Source organism: Triturus cristatus, chromosome 5_2 (genome assembly GCF_964204655.1).
Source record: "Triturus cristatus chromosome 5_2, aTriCri1.1, whole genome shotgun sequence".
Taxonomy (NCBI): Eukaryota; Metazoa; Chordata; class Amphibia; order Caudata; family Salamandridae; genus Triturus; species Triturus cristatus.
The window spans coordinates 288,063,880-288,090,461 of NC_140588.1; the positions used below are offsets into that span (position 1 = coordinate 288,063,880).

Sequence of the window (26,582 nt, forward strand, 5' to 3'; positions counted from 1 at the left end):
CTTTTGATGCTGCATGGACGTCAAAGTGACTGAGTGTAATATTGTACATGTCACTCAGCCACTTGTCTGAGGCGTTCCTGCACTGGAAGGCCACCCCCCCCCCCCCCCCCCCGCCAGGATCACCAACATCTTGCGCAGGGCTCAACAACGTGACACATCTCACTAGATGTGTCACATTGTAAATAGCCAAAAGCATGGCACTGTCTTCGCCCCGCCACTGCATCACAAAAGTGATGTAACGGTGCGCTAAATATGGCGTAATGGGATTGTACTTTTACCACTTTGTATGTACGCCGTGCCTTATCCCGCTCCATATCTGTGCTGCAGTCCACAACACTAATTTCAAGGGGATAATGCATGCACACAGATAATATCTGGTGACGTACGCATCCATGCACCAGGCTCCAAGGGTCCTGGCCCACTGCATGCCTCAAGTTGTTGCACCAGTGCAGGGTGAAGCATGGATATGCAACATATTTCTGTGAATACGTGGCACACCTGCGCATTCAGGAGTGCAAAATGCAAATGCTGCTACGATGCTACAGTTCCTGGTAGTTCTGCCCTCACACATACACATCTATACAGTGGCAAATCATGATTGAGTCACTCACACAATAGAAGAGTGTTGCATCCCAATGTAAAGTGTCGCAAGTAGCAAAGCGTGGATAATTTTTACATTCTGCAGCAATAACAACATGAAAAGTGACGCTTTTACACGTAAAGTATCGCTTCTACAGGAAAGTCTCGCAAATGCACACAAACGAGTAGCATCCCAATAATGCGCGACGCACTGTGACTTACGTCACGCTTCGTAATTATTAATTCATGATGCAACACGCCAATCAAATAAGCGTCACACATGCATACCTGAGCCTAAATGCAATAAGTGACAATCTACGCATCAACGGAAGCGTGACGCAAAACGTCAAAACGTGTCGCATCGAAGCAGGAAATGATGCAATGATTCCAGAACCTCCCAAACCAGGAAGTGCACAGTTACTTTCACTTTCCCTTACTTGCTTTCGGTGTGTGCTTGCTGGTGGAGTTGTTTGGAGTCTGTGGTGTCCTGATTTGCCTTTCAAAGTGTCTTTTGTCTGTCCCCTGTGTCTTTTGAGGTGTGTTTTTATGTCTTTAGTGATTTGTGAGTCTTGTGTGTGTCTGTAACATTAGTATTGTGGGGTGTTTGTCGATTGGGGTAGTTAGTTTTTTTAAGGCTTTATATAGGGGTGGGTTATTTTATAGTACATATTAGGTCAATCTTAAATAAGTTTCCTTTGTCGAATTTATTAAGTTTCCTTTACGTCATCCTAAATCATGTCGGGAAGGTCTCGAAATTTGACCGATCGACAGTTTGGCGGGATGATATGGCTAATATTCCACTACCTGCCCCGGATGATCAGCATGGGGGGCAGGGTCAGTCAGGGGTATGACACAGCAGGGCGCAAGCGCCGGTGGACCACTGTGCAGCAACATCTGGGGCGTCTATTCCAGATCCAGCGGACAACCCACCAGATAAAGCACCGCTGGCAGGACGTCATCAGCAGGGAGGCTGACCTGCTCGATCATCTTGGCCTGGAAGTTGGTGGTCCAGTTGGTAAGTCAATGTTTCTTGTCACTCATATATTCTCTTCAGAGGTGCTAATCTATGCCATATCTCCCTCTGCACAAATCGTATGACCAATCAATGGGCGTTGCAATGGTCTGTATGGATGTACATATGGGCGCATGCAATACAAAAGACTGTTCTGTGGCCACAGACACATATGTTGGAAACCATGGGGCAGATTTATGAGGGACTTGTGCCCCTTTGATGCCGCCGTAGCGTCACTTTTGTGACGCAGCGGTGGTGTAAACCCTGCGCCAGTTTGCGCCATATTCACATCGTGACGCATCAATGGAGATGTGTCACGCTGTAAAGCTCTGCGCGACATTAAACCTGCGTCAGGTTTAATGTAGCGCAGGGTGGGTGTAACGGCGGAAATAACCCTCGGAAAAGTGACTCAGTCAAATCTATAATATGTGACTGACTCACTTTTCCGACAATGAGGCTTCAAAACCCTGCACCTGCTTGAAGCAGGCGTAAGGCTTGACAGACCATGTTAGGGATGGGCAGGTTGGAACAGTGCTGGAGTTGCGTTGCGCTTGCAACACAACTTAAGCACTGCGGCAACCTTACGCCATCGAATGCGTCACGCATCTGTTTATTCCTGCGCCATGATGCGCCGCATTGCAAATGCGGCGCATCATGGGTGGCGCAAGGGTAAACTTGTGTGACCCATCTCTCCTGGCGCATCCTTGCTGATTTGCAGGGATGCGCCAGGAAACATCAATCGGCCCAAATATATATGATGTTGACATAGAAATTTTCTCTATTCACACCAGTTAATAAATAGATTTTTCATAGTCATGCTGTGAACAAGGGGGAGGATGATTTGGATACAAAGGGGCAGATTCATGACGTCTGGCGCATCTCTGCTAATCAGCAGAGATGCGCCAGAGGAGTTGCCACGCATCTGCCCACTTGTGCGCCACCATTGATGCGCCGCATTCATGATGCGGCGCACCGTGGCACTCGGATGGGCAGATGCGTGACGCATCTGCCGTCGTATGGATGGTGCATTGCTGGAGTTGCTTTGCAACCGCGACGCAGCTCCAGCAAGGCTCTGGGTGCCCCTATCCCTAAAATGCTGCGTCAATCCTTACGCCTGCTTCAAGCAGGCGCAGGGATGTGACGCAGCATGGCTGGAAAAGTGACTGAGTGAAATCTTGTCGATTTCACTCAGCCACTTTTAGGAGGCGTTCCTGCGCCGGAACGCCCACACCTGCCCTGGAACGCCTACATGTGGCGCAGGGCTTTACAACGTGACGCATCTCCCAGATGCGTCACGTTGTAAATACCCCGCACCATGGCGCAGGATTTGCGCCGCTGCTGTGTCACAAAAGTGACGCAACGGCGGCGTAAATGAGGCGCAAGTCAAACATAAATCTGCCCCATGATGTGTAATCACGGTGCCAAGCCCTGTGCTGGTACACAAACTGCCACCATGTGCAGGTGCAGGCAAACTTGCTAACATGTACATGGCTGCCTGCGTCGTGGGGCAGTAGTGTCTGTTCATGAAGGGACACCTTCATGCACCCTGTAGGAAACCGGGGTCTCCAGTCCCTAAGGGCGGTAACGTGACACGAGCGGCTGGGCACCCAAAGGCCTGTGTGTAAAGCAACCATACAACACGCACCTCGCATGGAATGGGGAACGCACACAATAAGGTACGCCACACTGTAAAGGTTCATGCAAATAATTCAAGTTTATCCAAGTAGTTCGAGATAAATGCAGTTCATGTGATATAAATGCAATTCATGAGATGTAAATGCAGTTCATGCGATATAAATGCAATTCATGAGATGTAAATGCAGTTCCTCAGATATCAATGCAAGCTTCACTTAGATTAGCAGTGGATTCACCCGCCCCATATTCACCAGCACGTCATGCACCAGTAGGTTTCTAAAGGCTCTAGGCCACCCTAGTGTATCTCACTTCTCAGGGTAGGGTTTGGGGACTGTAGCGCCACTCCTAGGGCGTGCAGGGACCCAGGGCAGAACTCGTGGGCACACCGCTACTTTGGTTATCTGTAGCACCTCAGAGGCGATTCCCGCGCTTTACGCGCTGAGCGGTGAATACCTCAGAACAGCGCCTATTTCCACAGAGTACTACTCGTGATTAACTGGCAATGACTACTTCAGAACGGGGCATCTAGACCAGAGCGCTGCTCGTAGTTGCCAACAGGGAACACTTTGGAACGGAGCATTTAACACAGAGCGCTGCTCGTAATCAATAGCCATGCATTTGTCATAACGGAGCATTTGAAACAGAGCCCTATCATCATCATTCGCAAAGAATACTTCAGACTGGAGCATTTAAAACCGAGCGCCATTCGGAATCATTAGCAAGGAATACTTCAGAACGGAACATGAATAACAGAGTGCAACTCGTAAGCAATGACATTCAGCACTTCAGAACGGAACATGAAGAGCATAGTGCTACTCGTAATCAGTAACAGTGAATCTCTATACACGGAGCTAGTAGCAGGGAGCGCACCGGACTTGCGGAGCGAGTCTCTCGGGCTCCGGTGCAGTTTGTAGGGCACCACGCTTCAGTACAGTCACGGGGGGCACAAGGAAAGGATCCCTTAGCGGGGTCTCTCAGTCGTGGTGACCAGGGGGACTCCCACGGAGAGGAAACCCGGGCTCAGGGTGTGTTGCGGCTCCCAAACATCAGGGGGCGCACCGGCGTCAATCACAGCATCCGGGCTTACCTTGCTCTTGACGTCGGATGGCGTCCGCTCCATTGGCGATGTGGGAAATGGTCCTCGGCCTGGCGCACCTTCTTGCACAGCTGCGACGGCAGCAACGGGTCCCCGGGCTTCTCCACGGGCCTCGTGACACTGAAGGGCACTTATTCCGGCCTTCCGCCCGCTGCGGTGAGCGCGCTTGCTTCCACGCCACAGGGGGGGGGCTGAAATTAAGGAGGGGAGCTCCGCGCTCAGCGGACCACGGTGCCGAGGGACCCAGGCCAGGTCAGGGAGCGCAGGGGTCACAGCGCTAGTACCTGGTCGATCCCCGGTGGTTCTTCAATCTGCTTTGCATAGGGTTTCGGGGGTCAGTCAGGACACGCAGTCTCAGCATTCAGTTACTGTTCTCAGGTGTTAGATGAAGTCTTGTTGGCGCAGATGGCTCTGGCGCCCTTAAGGGCGTTCTGTTACAGGGGGGTAGGGATGGAGTTAACGACTAGGTCCTTCCTAGTCAGGCTGGGCAGAGGTTCTTTTGGTCCTACTACTGCTGTGCAAGATCAGAGGGTTTCACAGGGTCCCTCACTCACTTAAGAGGCAGCACCTAAATCCTGTCACTCTCAGAGGCATAAGTCCCTGGCTAGGCCCAACCGCCTACACTCCTGCGTGGATTCTCCAGCTCTGCTGTACCCCACTGGCCAACTCACCACAAAAAGTACCCTTCCTCACTTAAGTAGCCCTAGGTCAGGTGACCTCTAGCCAAGGCGGCTAAAGTAAAACGCCACCTCCCTCCTAGAAGGTTCCAGCACATTCCAGGAGCTTCCCCATTCTACCCATGGGACAAAAGGCGGGCTGGTGTCGCAACATTGTTGTGGGGTCCCAGCCTGCTCCTGGCAGCTAGGGTGCTACTATGAAAGACCACTCTGCAGTAGCAGGGGTCTGTGGCAGCCATCTTGGGAGAAGGGAGCACCTGCACCTTAACACTGATTGGCAATGAAAAGGCGCCCAGAGACCTAGTCCAACACAAAAATGATGGTGGACAAAAATTAGGCACAATCACAAATAGAAGGGGGGACCACCCTAGGGCTGACAGGTCCAACACACCCCAAGGTCACAAATGTCATGATTCTCTACTCCAATGTGTGTAATCAAATGCAGCATGCATTGAGCAATGACAAATGAAATGATTAAATAGTCCCTTTTTCGAGACACAGTAGGCCAGCCTTAGGGTGGAGTGCTATCCTGATGGTTTCCCAGTTAATTGCCACTCTGTAAGTCTGGCCATGCATCAGTGGCTATGGGTGTTGTGTGTGAACATCCACATCTAACAACATGCAACATAGCAAGCCTTTTAAAAACTGAGTGCAAATTTTGCATATTCACAAGTGCATGGTAAAACACGCTTGCTGGATTTGCAGTTCATTGTCAATGTTAAGCATGAATCAGCACCACCAGGATGTAGAATATAGTGAAGTACTGTTGGAACAAGGAATATTTAAAATGTCAATGTTGTATTCCATTGCTTGGAATTTCAAACAGTGTGGTGCAGACAAAGGTCTGGGGTTGCATCATTCCTGCACTATCTTGTATTTCAGTCCATACCCTGTGCATATGTCACGATATACATGACTCTGGTTGCGTATGTAAGCATGCGGCATCAATAGATGAATCAAGCAGGCATCATCATCAGGATTAGCCTACTCACATGTGAGGGTCGCAATCCAGCTGCAGTTGCAGAGTCTGTTACATACATTTGAAAAGGAGAGGTGCACGGTGTGGTCTGCGCAGGATGTTTGTTGTCAGCTCATTGCATGTGGGTCGTAAGCATGCGCTAGTCCACTTAAGGTGCATAAGCTCACTATTACACACCCAGCTTCATTGTAAACGCTGAATGCTGGAGTGACGTGTGTGCCAGATTGGTAGGAGAGGTTGGTGACAGGGGTACATTTGTGATCATCAAAGGATGAGTATCATGGTAGATGCGCTGTCTGTGGTGCTCAATGTTGTCAAAGATGAGATGGAGGGGTAGCAGGTTTTGCATGAAGATACATGTTTACATTGACCTGTGTCTGAAAATGTCAATGATCCTGGAGGCACATGACATCTGTGTGGAAATATGAGCAGCGCTTGTTGTAGTGATCCTGTGAGGGGGACATGTCCGCATGCACAATGCTAGCTCTGCCAATGTAACTCGTGAAGTGGATTCTTAGTGTAGCATTTCTGGAGTTGCTGAGGATTGATTGGGTGAGTCATTTGCCCTTGTAAAATCTTGATGTGTGTGTGGATTGTTGAGATGGTGTCCTTGCTTTGGATCCTTATCAAGGGGATTTATGGTGTCTTAGCGTCCCCGTCCTTCATCGTTGCAAAATGGTGTCTGCATGTGTCTCACTAATGATGTGGTCTGTATGCGATCCGTGTTGACTTCCTGTGCTGCTGTGTGTCTGTGTTGGAGACTGTAGCAAAATCATCTAGACATTACGATAACCATCTGTGTGGTCCATTGAGAACCAAGCTTGTGTAGTGCAAGGTGTTGTTGGCATTTTGGTTTGTGGCTCATTATAGTTGTTAGTTGTCAAGAATCTGTAATTTCTGTGTGGGGTGCTAATTGTTTCATATGGATGCAGCTGTATGGTTGACAGGAGGTGTACGTCAGAACGGTCAGGCCATGGGGGTATGTGGTCTTGGTGTGGTGGATGTGTTGATGTTGCCACCGTCCTTGTGGCTGTGCCTTGTGGCCAGTTGCTACTGTGTGATGTCTACAAGCTTGTCAATGCATTTTGCTAACCTGTTGGCACGTCTGTAGTCAAGATGTGAGTTGAGCTATGTCACAAGTCTGTGAAACATGTATGCGAATGCATGTTGGGCAATGATGTATGTGATGTGGTTTGTGTACACACCTCAGGGGCATGTAGGTATTTGGACGAGGTTCCCACAGGGGTGTTGTCCTTGTTCTGACCTGGATATGTGCACTTAGTCGTTTGATGTTGAGCGTGCAATGGCTTGTGCTTCACTTTGTGATGTAGATGTACCTATTGAGTGCAATGGCATGTGCACACACCAGACAGTTGTTGTAGACTAATCATGAAATGGGATGATTGATTGGTGAGTCATCTGCTAACTTGGGATGGAAAGGTAGCGTTTACCATGATTCCTGTGAGTAACGCTCCATCTGTTGCTAGTCTTTTTGCGGATGATACAGATCTCCATGGCTAGTCTTCAAAGGGTGGACACTTTGATGGCGATGCATGTCATGATCCAGAGTTGGTGTAGTTTTGTGTGTACGTAGTGTGCGTGTACTTGGTGGTGTACGCCAGGGTGCATTGTAGTCTGGATTACTGTCCATGGGTGTTGCTGGCTGTGTAATTTGCGTAGCGTGTAGATTTGCCACTGGTACAGTCCATACAAAGTGATCCAAGTTTGAGCTGATGGATTGTGTAGAGGCACGTCCAATGATTGAGTTTGGGCTTGTTGCTGGGTAATGATGGCTTTGGCTGATGGTCCGATACTGTGCATCTGCAGTGTGTACATGCATCAAACTACATGTTCGCTTGAATGTATCATGGATGTACACCTTGAATGCTGTATACGTCAGGGTGGATGCACTTCAGGTGAATCAGCATCCCGAACGGAGTGTGAAGCAGGCAGCCAAATGTAACCCTAGTCATGTGTGAGCCACTATGCAACAGTCATCTGCAAGATCATATCAGTGTGCAATCAGTGAACATGATAGAGCTTAACATGCTGTGGGAATGTTGAGAGTCGAAGAAGCGTTGTCAGTGTCTGTGGCTAATAAATGCTTACACATGTGCATGTGCATAAACACGTTTTTGAAACAGCAATCCTTACAGCAGTCAGCAACAGTGTCTGCATAAGGGCATGTGTGTTGAATCTGTTGATGCATGTGCGAAATCACAGGGATGGCACACATGTGTGTTCCACACTCAGTGAACATTGATGTGGAAGCAATCCAGTGTTTCCACTGTCCATGTGTGTTAGGAAAAATATGGCTGCACTCAATGTAAAAGGAGTGACACGTCCTGTTATTTCCATGCATGTGTCACGCTAAATAATGTTTTGGTCTAAATTTGCATGTACATATGATGTGATTCTATACCAATTTGTACTTCTGTTACTCTTCTTGTAGGTGGCCCACGGCCATATACACAGGGGGAGGTCGACAGCTTTGAAGACCCAAATGCCACCAGTGAGGATCCATGTTCATATAATTTGATGTGTATCAAGTGCGAGGATGGAAGCAAAACTGTGTATGAGTGCAACTATGGTACAATCACAACTTCCTGCTGCAGTCAGAACTTATCTTTTGCATCCAAATTCCAAACTACATGATGTAACATGTTGTGACCGTTGTACTACGTGTGGACATGTGTGGACAGATCAGAAGCCACAACACTGTCCGACACTCCTTGCCACTATCCACAAGGCAAAATGGAGTGGCCATTGCCACTGGGACTGGAGTAGCCGAAGCCAAGTTGATAAAACAGCATCTGAACCCTGCCAGAAGGAGAGGAGTGCATGCTGGGCACAGTGCTCACTACATGTTGGGGATGTAGCATTCACCAATTGTTGTACAGGGCGTGATTCCAGGGTTGCAGTGGGGGTGCAAGGTCAGAGTCAGCTGGTCTATGGATGTACATGGCTTGACATGCCTCTCAATATTGATTCAATGTGGTGACACAGAGAACAACCAGCCAATAAGTGGCCATGCTCAGTGTCCATGCTTGTCACATGGCTCTTCACGTCAGTGCACTGATTGCCCTAGAGCATGAAAGGTGACTAGGACTCAGACCTGCAAAGAAAATGAATGCGCCTACATGTTAAAAATATTTTTTATTACAAAAATTAGCAAGGCCAGATAGACAACAGATAATGTTCAGTATGCATGCAAGGTCGTGCTGTACGATTGTTACCATGAACAAGCCAAGCTGATCCACATTTCATATTTAATGTGAGAAAAGAGATCACTGTGACACCCAATGCAAATTTGTGAGGCTGTGTCCCTTCATCAGGGGTATACTGTGTTGAGAAAAGAATAACGATTAATAAGGTAGCACACCTGTGATCAGATATGTAGATGAACACTAGTATGGCATGTGAATACACCGTGCTCCCCTCACCACTGGTGAATGTAACAAATGAAATAGAAAAAAACCCATGACTATCACGAGGATTACAATCTACATTCCAATAGTTCCAAGCACTATGGAAATGGACATGACGCTATGGAAGCAAGCTGTAGCACACCAGAACTTCTGAGTGATCAAAATGAGTTGCACAAGAATAATAACAAGAGTGTGACAATTTATGTAGATGATATAATGGATGTCTTATGAAGCCTGAAGACAGTCAATGATGAATTTAGTTGAAGTTTAATTTTGGGCACCATTGATGTGTGGCAATTTTGACATACATACCACATGCCAATGGAGTTGAAGCATGGAATGGTCTTACAAATTGAATTGCACTTTTGAATGCATCTAAATGTTGAATTCCACGACAATTTAAAATCTGTGTACACAATAGCAATTGTAACTGGAATGAGAATCTGTACATACAGTTAAACACAACTTCCATGGGTTTCCTGGGTGCACCATCTTATGCTAACACATACATGGACAAATGTCCAAAGTTCATATTCTTGAACACACTACGTGGCAAGAAGTTTTGCTATGTTCACCTCGATTCTTTGATATCATCTCCTTCCTTTCAACATTTGCGACGCCAGCCATGATTCTGAAAATACGCACACGTAACCAAATAGGTCCAAGGATACAATTCACACATCCTATCATCAGGTTGCACTCCTAGTCAACCTTCACGGTCTCGGCCACTCCATACTTACTACATATATGGCCTGCTGGTACATTAGCAACAGTGCACGCGTACCGCAAATCAATGATTCATGTGTCATATAAGTGTGCGCTCATCCCAAAAAATGACATTTGATCCTTCACGTCCGTGAACAATTTGGAGAAGTTCAAGTATATTGTAGTGACAGTTTAATGTCATCCTTGCATTAATTAGCCAATGTATCATGCTATGGAAACATTGTCAGTGCAATTACCATCAACATCCCTAGCCCCAAAACATTTGTATATGGATGAGCCACAGGAATGGCAGTCAGACTTATTAATCAATCAATCAATCATTACTTTTGTAAATTGCTCTACTCACACGTGAGGGTCTCAATGCGCGGGGGGAGGTGTGCTGCTATTGTTCGAACAGCCTGTTCTTGAGTGCCCTCATGAAGGCAAGGAGGACCAGGCTCAGCTGTATGAGGGTGTTCCAGGTCTTTGCGGCATGTTGGCAGTACAAACTCCTGCTGCTGGGAGGTCTTTGGATGTGGGGGACAGTGGCAAGGGCAAGGTCACTGAAAGGGCACTGGCAATTCTGGTAGTAGACGGTGATTATCCTGTTGAGGTATGTTTGACCGGTGTGGGGGAGTGCTCTGTGTGCATGGGTGAGAAGCTTGCAGGCGATCCTCTTGTTGACGGTGAGCCAATGCAGGGATCCCAGATGGGGTGTGATGTGGCTGTGGCAAGAGGAGTTGTGCACAAGGTGTGCAGAAGCGTTCTGTATGTGTTGCGGACGTTTACGGAGTTTGGCAGTGGCTCCCACATTGTCTGCATGTCAATGGTGCAGCCTGATGCAGACGAGGCCAAGGGTGAAGCTTCTACTGGTTGCAGTGGGGATCCACTTGTACATCTTGCTGAGCATGCGGAAGGTGTTGTAGCTGGCGGATGAGACGACGTTGACCTGCCTGGTCATGGTGAGTGTTGATTCGAGGTTGACCCCCAGGTTGCTTGCATGGTTGGTGTCTGCCGGTGCTGCTCTCAGTGTAGTTGTCCACCAGGAGTTGTCCCTGGCTGAGGGGGTGGATCCAAAGAAGAGGACCCCCGTCTTGGGTGAGTTTGGCTTCAGTCATTTGTTCGTCATCCACTCGTCAACGGCAGTCATTCCTTTGTGGATGTTGGTTTTGGTGTTGAGGTTGTCCTTGGTGAGGGAAAGGATCAGCTGTGTGTTGTCAGCGTAGGAGATGATGTGGAGGTGGTGCAGTTGTGCAACGTGTGCAAGCGTGCCCATGGAGATGATGAACAATGTTGTGCAGAGGGATGATCTTTGTGTTCTGCCGCTGATGATCTTTGAGGCTTGGGAGCAGAATGAGGGTAGGCGGAGGCTCTGGCTGCTGCCAGAGAGGAAGGAGGTGGTCCACTCCAGAGCCTTGCTTTGGATTCCTGCGTGTTTGAGGCATGTGCGTAGGGTGCGTTGACAGACATTGTTGAAGGCGGCTGAGAGGTCATGGCGGATGTGTGGCGCCCTTTCATCATTGTACATCAGGGGCCAGATGCCATTGCTGTCGGCAATGAGGCCATTGTCAATACTGGGATTCCTGCAGATGTCGGAGTGTGACAGGTCCAGGATGGTGTACTCCTCGAGGTAGCCGGTCAGTTGTTTGTTTGCAATCTTGTGCATGCCCTTTAGCAGGAATGGGAGCAGGGAAATTGTCTGGAAGTTCTTGAGGCCTCTTGCATCCACCTTGGATTCCTGGAGTGAGGCGTTGATCTCGGCGTGCATCAAAATTTGCTGGGAAGCTCGCACTCTCGAAGGAGATGTTGATGGCCTTGAGGAGATGGGTTGCAATGGTGGGGCTAGCTTTGCTGCACATGTGGTGCGCAAATGTGTCAGACGGTGAGATGGAGTGGATGGTGTACCTCATTTTGATGTTGTCCTTCACATTGCTCCAGGTGAGCAGGGGGGTCAGTGTGGATGGTGGCCGGGGTGTCTGAGGTGTTGGTGCCTGTCAAGGTGTACGGGTTGTGGTAGCTGTTGTGGATGTCTGCAATATTGCAATGGAAGAGTGTGGCAAGGGTGTATCACAGGTCTTGCAGTTGTGGGATGTCATTGGTCTTCGAGCCAGGGTTGGAGGGTACCTTAATGATGTTGAATATCTCATTGTTATTGGGGGCGCTGTTGTCTATGCAGTCCTTGGTGGTGGCCCTTGTAGCAGTTCAGATGAGCTGATGGTGTCTGAGGATGCCGTTCTTGTGGCCCACATACTGTCTGGTGTCTGTTTGGGGTGCAATGTTTTATGTACTTTCTGGCATGTGTGTATGGAGGGCCGTATGTCCACAGTGAACCAGGCAGCCTTCTTGTCAATGTGTCTGTTGGAGGGTTCTGTGATCGGGGTGACAGTGTTGTGGCAGTCATTGATCAATTGCCTGCATTTGCATGTGGCGCAGTCAGTGTAGTTTGGGTTGGCGTGTGGGCTCTGGGCAAGGGTGTTGTCAAGCTGTTCATTGTTGTCTTTGATCTGGCTGCTGCATGTGATGTGTTGAATGTGTTGGGGTGTGGTGATTTGTCTTGAAGGTGTAGTGGATGCACCAATGGCCAGTCCAGTTTGGTGGTGTGGCTGAAAGGGACATGGGAGGTAGCCGAGGATCTTGGTCAAGCGTGCGTCTGGCGGAGTGGGTGTGCGTTTTGACGAGCTGACTGAGTCCGAGGTTGACTACCAGGGTGGAGGAGTTGTTGTGTTTGTTCTTCTTGAGGTGGAGGTTCAGGTGTACCAGGAGGATGTAGTCATGCGTGCAGAACCAATTGGCAATGGTGTCACAGAATTGAGGCCAGGGTCCAGGCGTTCTGTAGACGAGGGTTCCTCTGAGAATGGGGTTGTGGTATGTGTGGCTCTTCAAGTGCATGAGTTTGGCGGTGCTGAGGGTGTGGTCATTGATGTGTGAGGCCCAGAGGGTTTTGTGGTTGACCATGACAATGCCAAGTCCACCTCCTACTCCGTTGTTGCGGTCCCTGCCAGTGTTCTTGTAGCCGTCCAGAATGGCTATGGCAACGTCGGGCATGGAGGAGGCCTTCAGACATGTCTCCCCCAGGAAGGCAACATCCGTGGAAGATGTATGGATTGTGTCCACGAGTTGGATGGGGTGTTTGCGTACTGTGTATAGCATATGGTGTATTTGAATGCGTTTCGCCTTGTGCTGGGTCAATGAAAAGGTCAATTTGTAATGTATGGAAAATTCCTGTGGATATGCCTTGCAAGCTGCACATCAATATGTCTGTGAGTCATGTAGTTGGCATTCAATCTGTCGGTCATCACATTTCTCATGTGGTTCTATTGTGCTCGTGGACCCACCCACCTTGGATAGGTATGCAATATTCCTACAACGGAGTATAGATGACACTATGTACCATATGCACAGAATAAGAGCAAAGCTATGTGTCAAGTATGCATGTCTTCCATAATGTAGTGAAAAGGCTTATTCAATCCAATCAGTTTCCAGGATGATGTCAATATATGTGTACCAAAGCGGGTGTAGTGTCCATGCATTGACTTTTCCTACGTGTAACACAACAGATGGGAGCCCATGCGTGGTTCGTCCTCATGGAATTCCACACGGAATATTTCAAGCCTAGGGTGGCTTTTAGAAATTTGTAGTCCACAGCCATTTGTTTGTGGGACAGGAATCAGCCTCCTATTTGATTATTTTGCTGACAGCCTCATCTCATGTCTAGACGTATCACAGACCCACTTTCACAATTAATGTTGGTACAGGACTTACAATGTGTGTCCCACAGATGATTGGATGTGTATGGCACAATCAATGAGATGGCCGATGGCCAGGATGACCCGGCCCAGCATGGTTGCATTAGCAGTTAATGCATGGACTGCAGGTGAGCATTTCTGCAGTCCACACACTTCAACAGCTAGTCATGTGTCCTTCTGATGTGACCCTTGGAACTGTAGTACTTGATTGTCCCTTTTTTCCCATGGAACAGATAAGGGATGATGTTGACATTGCTGTGACGTGCTTTAGTGCACAGGGTAGGTGACACTACGAACGTATTTCAACACACAAGTGTGGCACATCCTGTCTGATAATGTTATATTCACATTCATGACAACATAAGACTTATGTCATGATGCTGTGACGCATCCTTGATCCTTTGTCATGATGACTGAGTTGCTGCAAGATATGGTAGATTTGTTACTGTGTTTTGGAGATTGGACAATACCCACAAAAACCATGGGCTACATGTAAGTGCTTGTAGCATGTATGCTGTGAACGCCAAGCTGACGTTAATTGCACCCTGCTAGTACTACATGGCATGCTGCATGCCATCCAATTTTAGTATTGTTATGAATTATGAGTCTCCTTGGTGTGTAGACAGCAAGCACATCTCTGTGTTCCAATATGCAATTGCCACTTCAGTGCATTCCTCTGTTGGAGTGTGAAATGAACGGGCTAGTGGTAAATATGCAAGGGAAGGAGTTCTTCTTCCATGACAAACTGTGACACTGTCAGAACCTAGCGTCCATTGCAGATTCATGTACACATGACTCCATGCCTGATACAAGGCGAGCCAGATGTCATTTTTGTGGGGAAATGATCACATGTCGTGATGCCTGTTGACTGGTTCTTACATTCATATGGCTCATCATTAATTAGTTACTATGTCAAGTGTGCCAAGGATTACCATGCAACCATGACATTCAGTTGACTGCACAGTATGTGCCGAGCTAAATCAGTACTTATGTATTGGTGTGTGTGGGCAACAAATGGAAAAGATGATTTGCCCAAATGTGTTTTACATTACACCTGACAGCATGCATTTCCTATGATTTAATGTCCGGCATGTTCTGGTGAACTGACACATGTCCACCTTTTCATACAGATAACATGAATGCAGAGGATGAGCGGGCTTTCCGCATAAGGAAGGCCCGATATCTACACATCCTCTCCGTGGCAAAGGGCTTCCGCTGGACCTCCCGCCAGTATGAGAAGCAGCGGGCTACCGACACGTGGACCACCGACCCCGCCTCAAGGGATGGCATGCAGCCACCACAGCATCCTCCCACTCCCGTGGCCCCATCGACCTCATCAGCCGCTGTTGTCCCCAGTGGAGCAGCCTCTGGATCGTCTGCTCCACAGGCCATACCGGAGCAGGCAATGGACACCCTGATGTCCAGACTTGATTCCATGGACAGGAAAATAGAGAAGTTGGAGGAGAAATTGGACACGGTCCACCAGAGACTGGAATATTTGATTAGCCAAATCTAGGGGCTAATAGAAATATGGTTTACAGTTATTGTGTTAGTTAATATTATTATTTTGTAAGTATCATTTTGTTAGTGATTGTAGATTTTGTAGTATATGTAGGCATAGTTAGTTGAGATAGGTTTTTAGATGTAGATGTAGTTTTAAGGTTTTTATCATAGGGGTTTTTTAAATACTTTTAGGGGTGGGGGGTAATGTTATGTGTGTTAATGTTTATGGAAAAAAAAAAAATTGAAAAAAAAATATATATTTGTTTTAGTATGGTGTTATAGTTAGTAAATGTGTAGTTTAAGTATGTGTATGTCTATTGTGCATTGATGTCTTAAGGGGGGGTGGGGGGATGATGTCTACTTGTCTGCGTGATCATAGTTTAGGTTAGGTTAATAGAGTTAAGTTCGTTAGTGTAAGATTAGTTAGTTTAGATAGGTTTTGCTTTTTAGATTAGTTGTTTAGATAAGTTAGTGTGTTATGTAATGTAAATCTTGATCACCATTCTTATTTTATAAACCTTTCTTAACATACATTGGACTATATTCTATGTCATTCCGCATTTCATATGTGGTATGTGTGAGTTGGTGGGCACATGGACTGTGACCACCGGTTCCTGTTTGAGTGCATCATATTAGTACATTCAGGTCGGTTTGTGCTACATGTCTGACTAGATGTACATGTTCATGGAACACCTGTGCTTTGCTTTTGTTGGTAGCCAATATTGGTCTGACACATACATACGTTTTGGATTCTAATCATGAGTTTTCTGCCAACCTCTGCATGAAAATTTAGCAATATTCTGTCTCTGCTGGGTACCATGTTGACATATGTATGTGAAATACAGCTTTTATCTTACACAGATGTACTGAATGTACTCACCACACATCTGATCCCTCCGTGTTGTAATAGCTACACCATGTTCATGTGCAAGTGGTCATTGTGTTACAAGTGGCTAGCTCATATGACTGTACAACACACTGTCTGTATACAGACGTATTTACGACTTATGGATGTTGTATGAAGTAACGTGGTTAAAATTTCTGGCCATTTAGTTGGGGCAGGACAACAATATTGTTAGACACAACGTCATCAATGGTGATGTGCTGTCTCGAAATCATAGTTTGCAGCCAGGAAGTGTGTTTTTGTGACACACTGGCAGAGCTTTTCTCAGCCCCATTTTGACAGAGATTCAACCATCCACTGTGTGGAGACTTGCTTAAGTTTTGTACTGTGTAGACGTCTCATGTTGCACACACCTTCCCCAGCAAAGGTCCCTCCCCGCACTTGTAGGAAACACAACAGGTGGCCGGTGACAGTAGGAGTCCCGGATGTAAGTGAAGAGGTGAATCTTGAAAACCTCACAACAGCCCAGAGTATACTCCATGATGTTAATGTGTGTAGTGAATAAGTTCAAGACTTGAGCTGCTATTGTGAAGGAGTTGCACACTAAAGCTCACACCCTCCTTACCCATGCGACAACCACTAGCTGTTGACCTTTTGCTCTGATTTTGCAAGTGGTGGTGTATTGTGACAGCATGTGGGGAAAGATGCCAGGAGGGGATGATTTGAATATGTTATACGCAAATCTGAGAGCCTTGTACTCACTACTCTGGCTGACGCAAGCCAATGATGGCAGGAACTGGGGCTGACATTGGAGCTGGTTCTATAGGGATCTATTTGAGTCCTGGCAGCTGTGTTTGTGACCCTGGCCAGTCTCACAATCTCAGAATTGTTGGTCCCCAGCTACAGAAAGGTGCAGTAATAGGTTTTGTTGGAAAATAGATTCATGGACAATAACCTGAGTGATGTATGGCTTGACAACAATGACTACCAACAGCAGTCTGAACCCCCTTAATATACCAAGGCACATTCCTGCCACTTTGTTAGTCTAAGCCTGGAGGATGCCAGCAGAGTCTCCACTGACACACATGTCTTTCAGCACCTGCTTATGTGTGAGTGCACACACAAATTTAGAATGCCACCAGCATTCACTCCACAGCTTATGATCTTTCATCACCAGCAACACCTCTGACTTGCTGGCATGGAGCTAGAGGCACTTTGCAGTCATCCACCCTGCAACATCTGCTGATTTAATCACGAAATTGGGTACATCCGGCACACAGTTATTGCAAAGTGTAACTTGCAAGTGCATATCATCGGCATGTGCCACTACTGTGAACTCTCACCACATGGACAGCGCAGGTGACAGTTGGAGAACTGCATCAAGATGTGTTGGGGTCAGAGCTGACCCCTGTGGCACACCCTCTTCATTAGTGTGAGGCATGGAGATGATAGGGGGATTCTTAACATGGAAGCTCCTCTCCAAAGGTGAACCAGTCCATTGCAATGGCCACTTTGTCTGCCTACTCGAACCTTAGCAGAGAGATCTGTTTGGACACCCTGTCGAAAGCAGCACAAAGATCACATGGGACCAGGGTCAAAATACGTACCTCATCCAATCCTGCAGTTTACACTCCATACTTTTGTAGATAAGCTGTATTTGTGAAAGTTGTGTACCATGTGGGTTACTGTTGGTGTTCACAACTCTAAACAGTGTAAGGAGACAGCATTCAAGCGTTCCAAGGATTCCTATTCCTGCTAATGCATCCGCATGCTATGCCTCCACTAGGTGTGGCAGTTAGTGGCACATTGATGACCATGCTTTGACAGAATCCAAGTTTTTGTGATGTTGAATTTTTGCTGCAGTGTACAGCATGCAGTCATTTCAGATGTAAGCCTTCAGGGATAAATTGTGTGTGTAGAGGTGTACATTCATGCCCAAAATATTCACCCACCATGACGCAGGCATGCTGCTAGGGTGCATACACCGGAACATGGCAGAGGGCTCAGCACCAGCACAGGGGAGAGCACAGGAATGCAGATGGTACTTTGACTATGTGTGGGGTTTCTGTGTTAGGGAGGGGACTGTGGTGATGCGGTGCAGCACATTGATGAGTGACATTCAATAATTGCTACATGTGACAGCATGTCTTTTCCCATCTAATTACTCATGCTTACAAACCTTTAGCTTGTACTTATGCACTATTCCACGTGTGTCTGGATTAGCAATCATACATTAAACACACTGGTAATGTTGTGTGGTACCAACCGGACACAAGGGCCCATTGTCCTTGACAATCAAGTGTGGAAACAACAGTAGTTGACATGTTTGAGGGTGTTGTGAACAAGATATCTTATTTTTGAAGTTGGTTTTATTTTCATACATTGTTATAGTCACAATGTTTCTTAATTCATATTTTGTAATACAAAAACATGTAGTATGACACAGTTGTTATATTTATCTGGAGACTCTTGTGTGGCAGACATTGTTCTCATAGCTGTGAATGGTTGGTGGTTGTCATCCGACAACTGTGAGTTACAGTAATTTATTGGGATGTCTTCCTCTGTACATGTGTTGCAAATTCATCCTCGGAGTCTTCAGTGTGTGTGTTGGTTTCTGGGTTTAGTGCTGGCCATGTTGTCCCACTGCTACCACCAGCTGTGGCAGTGGATGTGTGTGGGAACACATGTTCAGGTGACATAAATCTCACCGTTAGAGCATTCAGCATCAGTTGCTGATTTTTAATCACCGTCAGCAACTCTGCATGAAATGCTGTGAGTGTTGACATGTATTGTTCCTGACGTTGGTGCATCTCTCTCATTTGGTTATCAATACTTTGGAGGTGCTGGGCTACCTCCCTGGTGGCACTTTGTGTTGTTATTTGCACATGCCTCTGGCTCATAATGTTCGAAATGTTTGCCAGCGATTGTGCAATCCCCGGTGTTTGGTTTGAGCTGCCTTGCTCAGGGCTGATGTTCACCAACTCTGGATTTAGGCTTTGTAGGATTGCTTGCAGTGTGCCACCCATGCTCAACACACCAACGTGTACCTCATTGAGGAGGTCACGCTGTAGAGAGACAGCAGTTTGTTGAAATTCACGCTGGGTGTCCTCCCACTCTGTGCTTATGTTTGTGGGTGCAGGATCTGGTGGGGCTGGGTTTTCCACTTGATCAGCAAGCCCACGGTTGTCAGGCTCTGGAGGTGGTGTAGGTGAGCGCAGAGTTTCAATGGGCTCCTCAAGTGTGCCATTGTCTATGGAGAGAGGGTTGTCTTCAATGTCGTCCAACAGATTGCTGTCATCCACCTGTTGTGATGTGGAAGCAGCATTATCTGTAAAAGTAAGATGCAAATCTGTTAGTGGTGTTTGCATGTTGTATTGTCTAGCTGTTTAGTGTGAGGCATCACATGTGTCTTTTCCAAGGTGATCTTTGTGGCACATTCTAGCGATCTCTGTCCTTAGGCACACATATTCTTCATACTCAGAGCCACTTGAATGGACTAAGCACCACTTATCATTACATTAGTCTGGCTGTTGATCGATATGCATTGATGCTGACCTGTGTACTTACACCACAATTGTAATCTTACTATTAGTGGTAGCTGACATTTCATGCCAACACTGCAAGTGTAAATTTGTATGTGATTCAAGTGTGTTGTCCTCCTTTCAACACACAAACAAATGAGATGTGTCCCTGCACATTCCTGTTACATTACGGACCATGTGTGCCATCTACGACACACACTAGTTAGCATGAGTTGTGTTTGTGTCAGCCTATCACCCACTAAGGACACACTGTTCCTCCAGCTCTTACAATACAGTGTGACGTGGCAAGATTTGCTGTTGTCCTCAATGAAGACTGCCAGGAATACTGCAACGATATCATTACTAATCACACCATTGGCAAGCAATGAGTGTAGTTGTAAAAAGATTATAGGCAAATGCTAAATATATTCAGTGAGAATTAATCTTGCATCAACTGTGTGTAACTTGGCCTGTGAGTCAACCTACAATGTGGGATATTAAGCTAACATTAGTTATAATGCTACATGTATTAGCCTGTGCCCAGTACCTCACAGGGCATCAAATCTGCAAGGTTCCCCGGTGAGACGGTGGCCTGATATATGCTGTCCACTAGTTGAACTGTGCAGCTTGTACCATTCCGAAAGACACCTTCTGATGATAGTATGAAGACAGCCTTTGTTGAAAGCTATCCTAGTGGTAGGTATGGAGAGAAGACTTAATGGGAGTTTTAGAAGGACTGTGAAGCAGGAATTTTTAACCAGTGTATGATGTCTGGAATTTCCACATGGAAGGAATAACGCACCAGGTATATGTTTCTAATATATGTCTTTAGGTTTACGCACACCCCTCTAGTCTATTTATGGGCCTAGAGTTGAAAATACTTAAGTTGCAGGATAACAATCACCAGCGATATCAGTATTACACGTTTTGGCCCTAGGGGAGTTCCAATACATATACCAATACATTGATATTTCAATCACACCTGCACTAGACACAACCTGTATGATCTCTGGGAGCCCAAGGGACCACCCAACAGAGTGACATATGGGACACATGGGGACTGTATGCAGTGTGAGACCACAACCACAGGTTCACATAATCTTCAATGTGCAATGTCGTGTTTGTAAATTTGAAGATTAGGGGGTCTTCTGGTCAAGTCCGGAACAAAGCCTTTTTGAGTTCAGATATTCTGGGACTCGCACACACATGGCCACCAGGGTTCTTGAGTTTGCCCACCCAGGGAATCAGGGTGCACAGGTGTCTTTTGGTGTTGGCTTGTTGCATCCATTTCAATGTGAGGCTGCTAAGTACTTCATCTGCCGTGAAGAGGAGACATGTCTTGCGAGATCCAAACCTGGTTCTATGATGTAAGGAACCAGAAAGCATAGTGGACAGAGTGTTGGTCACTTGCCCGTGACCTAGGACAAGATGGAACACTGACCACTTATGTGTTGTGCTTCATGTGAGTTGATGTGTGTCTTGACTCTTCATCCGCGATGTCCTTGAGGCATTGAAGAAGTCCACGTGCGCAATTCGAGATGTGCCCCGAAGTCTGTTGGTTGCTGCATTTTTTGTGGCGAGTGAGAACCCAACAAGCCTTGTCACCGGCAAGTCAATGGAATTTAGAGGAGGGACTGCAGTGCAGACCTGCAAGATCTGAGGGACTCACCCAGCAAGGGTAAGTCAGGGCACATCTGGGGCAACCAGGAAAAGCCAAGTAGAAGAGGATTTGCCTTTGTGGCCACCTGCTAACCAACAGGCTAGTGTTTGCAAAGGTGCATGGAGCAGGCGCACTTTCAGCTGGCACACGGGTCCCTCGTGGAGTGGAGGCCAGCAACTTTTGTTGCAGGTGGTGCTCACGGCTGGGGCTAGTGGGAGCCCAAACCACATCTTCGAGGAGGATCAGGAAGTTGCTGTTGCCGCAAAAGATGACGGGGTCCAGGGGTCACTGCTTCACATCACCCACGGGCCTCAGCTTTGCTGTGGACTCAGGGTAGCCTTGGGGAAGTCTAGAATTCCACCTCTGGTGATGCACTGACTTTTGCATCTGGCAGGAGCTTCAGCAAAGCAGACAGTTATTTTGTTTTTGGGGTGGCAGACGAGCTGGAGAGTCACTCCTTGACCACAAGGGGTCTTTATTCTGAATTCTAGTTGTGATAGAAATTCCAAGGTACAGGAGATATATGGAACCTATTTTCATCAAGGGTAATCTCAAGTCCTAGTGACAGGATTCCTATACTTATAGTTGTTTTAGGGAATGGACTTACTGTAATGACCCACCTATATGTGGTGTTTGAGTGAGGGGTGGTTACAACCATTTCCTTAGTCCTGTTTCATGCAAGTGCAGGGGCAGTTAAACCCTGCAAGCGTTCAAAAGTGGCCTATGCACATGGTCAGCAAACGTGCACCCACACCAGGACTTCAATGCACCCGAGAGTGGTCCCGCTCAGATACAATACACACCTGCCTGTCTGGCGATGTGGACACTCCTCCCCTCAAAATGAAGCTATTGTCCAGCCATCCCCTGCAGGACTTTTGGTCAGCAGGAGTAGGGCAGACCCGTGTCTGTGTCTGGGAATTACTTTTTATGATGCCAGGGCTCAGGGAGGTCCGACCAGGTTTACCCAGTGTGACCATGTCTCTCCCTCTCGAATGGTGGAATGCTACCCCCACAGACAGTACTTGAGGGGGAGAAGAATTCCAATGCGGTTGACAACACCCAACATGTTTCGAGGCACACATTCCAAAGTTGGCATTTACCACAAGGTAATAATGCACTTAAGTGTATATGGTATGGCTGTATCACATGACAGCCGTACGGATGTATTCCCACAAGCTGCATGAAGGCTCATCTCACGCTTGGGCACCCTCTCACATTACACCACGCACTCTACCTTCAGGATTGTCAAGTCCTGCCATAGGAGTGGCGTATAGGTTTATATGCGTCAGTCAAATAGTAGTTATATAGGTAGACTATACCACAGTGAGAGGTGCAAGCACACCCTTAGCCAGACTGCAGTAGCCTACATGTGTGGCCATTTGTCAATGGTTCCCAGGGGTGGGATCATACATGCTTCAGACCTTGGTATGCCTGTGAGGTACCTATGCCCTAGGTACATAGTATTGCATATCGTGGGGGCGAGAGGACGCAGCTAGACATTGGTCCTGATTATCAGGGACACAGCCAGACTAAGGTTGGGGAGACAGAGTGACACCAGCAAAAAGTGGGGGTACCCATGTGAACCAGATCCTACTCTCACACACCCCGCCAAATGCCTTGCAAATCCAGGAAGCAAGGGAAACTGCTTAAGTATGAGGATACACCACTGAGTACATGCAGTTGGATGGGCACGACCATTGTGCATCACATCTAATTGGGCAATCGTACTACACAATGGCATACAAACCCATGTAGGCAACAATGGCTTCATGGCTCATGGTGCCATTGCTGGCCTGCTATTAGTGAGTCAACCTGGGCTACGGAGGTGCTGTCTATTTGGTGGGCTCTGTTGTTGGTAATTGAGGCATTGGTGGTCACCTGTACCTGTTGTTGGAGCCAGCATGGTTGCATGGTGGCATGCTTCAGACTTGTGTGTGAAGACACCCTGTAACCCCATGCATTTGTGAATGTTACCTGTTCTCAGGGGTAACTACCGATGGTGTGAGACATTGCATACCATGGCCCAACAGTGCACTGAGCTACACAAGGTATATTGGCAATGGTGTTCAACGCATATCTCCACCCTAGGCCACAGGATGGGTCGATGGCCCGACGCTGTGGAGGGTTTTGACCCTGAGCTGAATCTCACGTATGAATCATTGGCACTCAAGTTACAAACATGAGGGATGCATGTAGCATCCCCGTCATTGTGTCCTTGGCCAGCTGTCTTTGCAGGGAATGCTCGGCCCAGGCCTGGGTAAGTCCACCTAGCAGAGGATCCTGCTGTCTGATTAACCGACATTATCAATGTGCATCAGGTATCACCACTGTGTGGATGTCCAAGGGAGTGCAGGGTGTGATGTGTAGTGTAGGATGGCCATGATATGGTAGTGAGCAGGGGTAATGCCTGTGGGTGCAGGACACCCAATGGGGGAATATCCTTTATGGATATTGAGATTTTGGTCCATGATTTTGAGTGGTGCTAAACAGTGAAGCAACTACCATGATGGTCAAATATCTATGTACTGTTGCTACATTTCCTTTCTGTGTGTGAGGGAGATTGGGTCTGCTTGAGTCAGATTTCGGCCCATGACTCAGTAGTATGCCTAATGAAGTGCACAATGTCTGGTCATTTGTCCTCTCAGTCTGGCACAGACATTCATGTGCACTTCCATGTTCACAATGCAGACAGCATTAAAGCTTGCATTGAGTACATGGCCACCCATCAAGCCCCTGTCAGAACGCACTGTCCCTACACGCATGAGCAATCACAAGACCACATTGCAGCCCTGTGATTGACTTAGGTGAGGGAGCAAGGCTGGTTCCTGTCCCTTGAGGCAGACTCATAGTCCCAGGTGCACAGTTTACACATGGCCAGGCCTTGTCACACATTTTCATTTGTGATGTGATGTAAGGCACACACTTACAACCACCCCCACATCCATGCCCCCTCCAGTGTATTTTCTGCATTAGTTCTCTAGACAGCTGTCCAGTGCCCCCTACATAATTTGTCAGTGCCAGATGCTGTGCAGCCCTGTGCATCATGCAGACCTGTTATGAACTTACACAAGATGTCTTTTGTTGCATGGCATACTATTCATTTCTTACAGTTATGATGCATACCAATGGGTCTCATGTTACAACTGTGTATTGAGAGCTGGCTAGGATAGCGTTGTGAATTACTGTATCTACAGAAGTGATTGCAACCCTCAAAGGGACACTTGTTACACATGACGCAAGCTAACTGTGATCCATCTCAGGCCCACCCCACTAACAGTAGATAGCACATTTGGTGCATACAATACACTATTGTTATGGATTGCCCCCGACAGACACAATTTTGTCATGAATTGCCCCAATATGTCGGCCTGTGGTATATTTGTCGCCACAAATAATACAATGTGTAACAATTAATTTCTTGCCCCCAAGTGGCACCCTATGTCTATTTTCTGTCCACCATAGCCCCCTATTTTCAATTGGACCCCACACTCGACGCACAGATAGCAATGTTTGACCCCAGAAAACACACGATTTACAATTTTACTGGCCAGTGACGGCATCCTGTTTAGCTTGTGACCACATAGAGAAGCGACTATTGTCCCTTTTTTCTCTCAACATGAATCACAATATTGATAATTCTTTCTCAAGAATACTATGCTTACATTGCTATGTCAGGAAGGAAATATTTACATATGCTTTGATGGATGGAACTCCCATTTGTTGCATCACAATGCACTGATTTCACATGTCATGTGAAGGCAAATGCAAGGCTGTGGTTACTTGGTATTGACATTGAAATGTGATGACTGTGTTGTAATGTACATCTAGCATGAGGGAGGGTAGCTATGGCTAAAATCATATGCAGTCATTTGGCCCAGGACCACACACACCAGCTCGGACAATTCCTCATCTACACTCCTCTGCTGGAACATGGCCACCCACCTCGACATCCACCCTGTACGCAACCACCCCTGCCATCTTGCATTACAATATGCTTATCTTGGCCCCTGCACAAGTGTAATCTCAGGACGGACCTTGTTACACATCAGGACACCAGTGCCGTGTGCCACCCAGCAAAACACCACTACACACAACCAGATCACATACATCCTCAAAACACTGCTGGCAGTACACATGCCCACTACAGAGATGTCACCCAACCTTGCTGTTGACTCTTCATATGTCACCTGCTTCACATACACATACACCAACGTTCATTGTGGACCTGTAATCACCATCAACATAATTGACAGCTACTTCATTCCCACAGGGTCCACCACATCCATCAAGGATGAGGCATTGCCATATCCTACAAGGAAGGTGAACACTTACAATGGACATGCACTTAAATGACCCAGCATTAACCATGGTGCTAATCACGTTAACACGGCCAGACCCGGCAAGGCAACATTCACTTTGCCCCCTTCATTTGCAGGCCACCCGGGACATGTGCACCCTTTCAACAATGCCATTGTAGACGTCCTTGCACACCAGGCTCCCCCCCACACTTTCCTACTTCAGGGACTCTGGTTCCACATGCACAACACCCGTGACCAGGACACCATTGGCTACTTGGTGAAATATCTGGCATCAGACTGAGAGAGCTATTGCCAACACCAAGCAACATTGCTCAAGACGTTGACAGGCACATCTCCTCCACAGTAGACGTATTGAACTTCAGCCACACCACCATATTGACGTGGACCAACCCTCATTGTGTGTGTCACTTGTTCAACATGCCCAGCATACAGCACCACCATCATTGATACACATCCCAAAGGTGTTGTGGCCATCTATTCGGTTATCATGGACTCCCTGGGCCACAGCACTACGCCTACACTTTCACTGTATGACCCCGCTGCACACGTCCTCCACCCACAGTTCAAAACCTGCCCACACCTCCTGGCACACCTCAAGGCCATACAGGCAAGATGTAGCACATGTTTGCACCTTATTGGCTACATAACGCAAGTATGCATATGCATGACCTTGTGCACATCTTTTATGTACTCCTTGCACTGCAAGATCTTCACTTTGGATATTCATAAAGGTGAGATGCCGGTGGTGCAAGTCCCTACATAAATGATGTCCAGTATGTGTGCTCAATCAGATATGGACATGGTGGTGCATTTCTGACATTAGAAATGTGTGATTGACATATGTGTGGGACTGACATTGTGGAGGTTTGTACTTGTGG

At 47.2% G+C, this 26,582-nt stretch overlaps 1 protein-coding gene across 1 annotated transcript; it reads left to right on the forward strand.

The window, feature by feature from the left end:
- Nucleotides 1-1,237: 1,237 nt before the first annotated feature.
- On the forward strand, nt 1,238-15,373 carry LOC146822885 (uncharacterized). Its single transcript, XM_085606324.1, has 3 exons — nt 1,238-1,594; nt 8,431-8,490; nt 14,988-15,373. Exons 1-3 carry the CDS (start codon nt 1,315-1,317, stop codon nt 15,371-15,373), a joined length of 726 nt encoding a protein of 241 aa, XP_085462450.1. The 5' UTR covers nt 1,238-1,314.
- Nucleotides 15,374-26,582: the final 11,209 nt, after the last annotated feature.